Below are 2,545 nucleotides of genomic sequence, written 5' to 3' on the forward strand. Positions count from 1 at the left end.
AAGTGGACCTTCAACTTGCAACCAGGTCTTCTTTTTTGATGCCACTTGCAAGTGGACCCTCGACTAGCACCGGGACCCTTTCTTTTTGATGCCACTTGCAAGTGGACCCTCGACTTGCAACCGGGTCTTCATTTTTTCATGCCACTTGCAAGTGGACCCTCGACTTGCAACCGGGTTTTCTGTTTTGATGCCACTTGCAAGTGGAGCCTCGACTTGCAACTGGGTTTTATGTTTTGATGCCACTTGCAAGTGGAGCCTCAAGGTGCAAGCGGAATTGAATTGTTACTCACAACATCCAGAATGTTTTGATGATGTTCTAAACTGATGGACCAGATAGGCGAATGGGTAAGGTGGAATCATCTGCAGAAAATTAGCTCCATTGCCTTGCATTTGAGAAAGCCTCGGGTCAAACACCATTCCCAGGGTACTGGGAGCGCACATGCTACGATCAAAACATACAGGTAAGTTTATCTTTGTTTCTGCCCTCAATCAGATTTTTCTAAGCTGGATCGTACCTGAGTATCAATGTAGTCGCGTGCATAGATACCTTCATTTGCTACAAATGCAATGTTACAATGAATCAAAACTTTTGTTGGAATAGATATTCAAAAAGTTTATGCTTGTGTTTTGTATGTGAAGACTGAAAGTTGTAGCTGCTTTTTTTTTCAACATAAGATTTTGATCAGATGTAGGCTCCTATTTTTTACATCAGTTATAGTTGTAATCACTTTTATGGTGAAGACTAAAAGTTGAACCACAACCTGATACACACCATTTTTTTACCTTAAAACATGCAAATCGCTGTTATATGATCTTATTTTTTGCTTACGAGATATATGAACTTTTTTTTATTTTTCTGTCAACATGATACAACACACTGTGATTTAGTTATCTAAGGAATTCTAACACAGTTGATTGCAGTTAATTTCAAAGTTTTCTCTCTCTTTTTTTAGTTGAGAATGGAGTGTTTCATTTATAGAATAAGCAATTTTTCCTAACAAGTTAAGTATGCTTTGTCATTTACTCCAGTCTGCAGATTTATATGGATGGAACTATGAATGTGATTGCTTATGGCCATTTTGTCATCATGCATTTCCCCCATTCTGAATATAAATTCCCTTCTCAACAATGCAAAAAACAGTCATTTTTCAGACTTTATTGCCTGATCAATTTATGAAACTACATCAAATTTTCCTACACTATAATACACTGACTTGTACTTATTAATTGGCAAAGCACCAAAATTTTGTTTGTCTTCTCTTACACATATACTTTGTTTTTAGCCTTGTTTTTTTGATTGAGAGAACAAGACAACAGATCTTGAACCGGTGCCAGCCAACTGATGTGCGTTTTTCCTACACACCAGCCTCTGTTTGTTTCTCCCATCAACAGATGGAAAAAGAGAGGTCAAAAGTATATACAAGGTTGTACAAGACCAGCCTCTATATGTTTCTCATTTGGAACAGAATTTAAGATTGTACACTATAATACACTGTGATTCTTTGTCAATACACTGTGATTCCCTATGTTTCTAAAGTATGTACAAAAGCTGCATAAACCCTCGCTAGGTTTTATTTTCCCAGCCATCAAAACTCATTCTACAAGCAAGCAAGTGTTTTCTGCGGACAAACAAAGCCCAGTCCTTTTCTTTTGTCAAACAAACAAACAGGCAAATAATAAGTCCAACAAACAAGGCCCAGGAGGCGGGGTAGTTGGGTTGGGTGGGTTGGGTGGGAGGGACAAAACAATACAAGTCAAAACATACAAACAAGTCCAGGTGGAGGAGGGGATCGGGAGCAAACAGTTTGTTTTGTTTGTCAACGAGAGCAGTTTTTAGAAGTGACGTTACATTTAGATGTGAGATATCACATCTAGATGTGACATAGACAGACCCGTTAAAAAAATCCTCGCATTAATCCGCCGCAAATCACAGAATCGCCGAAGACTCCCGCACATCTCCGCCGGCGAAACCCTAGCGGCGGCCGGCGATGGGGGAGTACGCGGCGGTCAAGACGTCGGTGTGGTGGGACATCGAGAACTGTGCCGTCCCGCGCAGCTGCGACCCCCAGCTCATCGTCCAGAACATGAGCTCAGCCCTCGCCACCGCCGGCTACCGCGGCCCCATCTCTGTCTCCGCCTACGGGGACACCCACCAAATCGCCCACAACGTCCAGCACGCCCTCTCCAGCACCGGCGTCTCCCTCCACCACGTCCCCGCCGGTACCCCTTCTCCTCCTTACGTACGGCCAGTAGCTCTGCTTTTTCACTTTTGTCAATGGTCCGTCTCTCTGGTGAACTGATTGCTGGGATGTTCGATTGAGACAGATGCTTCTGAGTGGGTATGGTTGATGGATGTGGCGTAATTTTGGACAATACTAGTGGAATCTTAGGGTCCCTGATTTGGGGTGTGCTTCCTCTAATTGATTTCAGTCTCGTGGTTTCTCTTTTTAGGAACAGGTCAGTTTTATTTGATTACGAAATAATGCTCTGACACTCATGAACACACCACAACTCGGCTCACACTTATCTAAGTGTGCTAAACAAT

At 42.5% G+C, this 2,545-nt stretch overlaps 1 protein-coding gene across 7 annotated transcripts in view; it reads left to right on the top strand.

Annotated features, from left to right (window-relative positions):
• Window positions 1-6: 6 nt before the first annotated feature.
• LOC123187807 (branchpoint-bridging protein) overlaps window positions 7-2,545 on the top strand; it is an 11,742-nt gene continuing 9,203 nt past the window's right edge. For 5 of the 7 annotated variants that reach the window (XM_044599754.1, XM_044599755.1, XM_044599756.1 and 2 more), the window contains exons 1-2: window positions 7-461; window positions 1,934-2,220. In XM_044599754.1, the coding sequence (XP_044455689.1) occupies window positions 1,989-2,220 (232 nt within the window). In that variant the 5' untranslated portion in view covers window positions 7-461; window positions 1,934-1,988. Of the gene's footprint in view, window positions 462-1,283; window positions 1,425-1,933; window positions 2,221-2,545 lie in introns of all 7 variants that reach the window. The other 2 variants (XM_044599759.1, XM_044599761.1) reach the window with 2 other exon arrangements.

The sequence above is a fragment of the Triticum aestivum genome, chromosome 2A (assembly GCF_018294505.1).
Source record: "Triticum aestivum cultivar Chinese Spring chromosome 2A, IWGSC CS RefSeq v2.1, whole genome shotgun sequence".
Lineage (NCBI taxonomy): Eukaryota > Viridiplantae > Streptophyta > Magnoliopsida > Poales > Poaceae > Triticum > Triticum aestivum.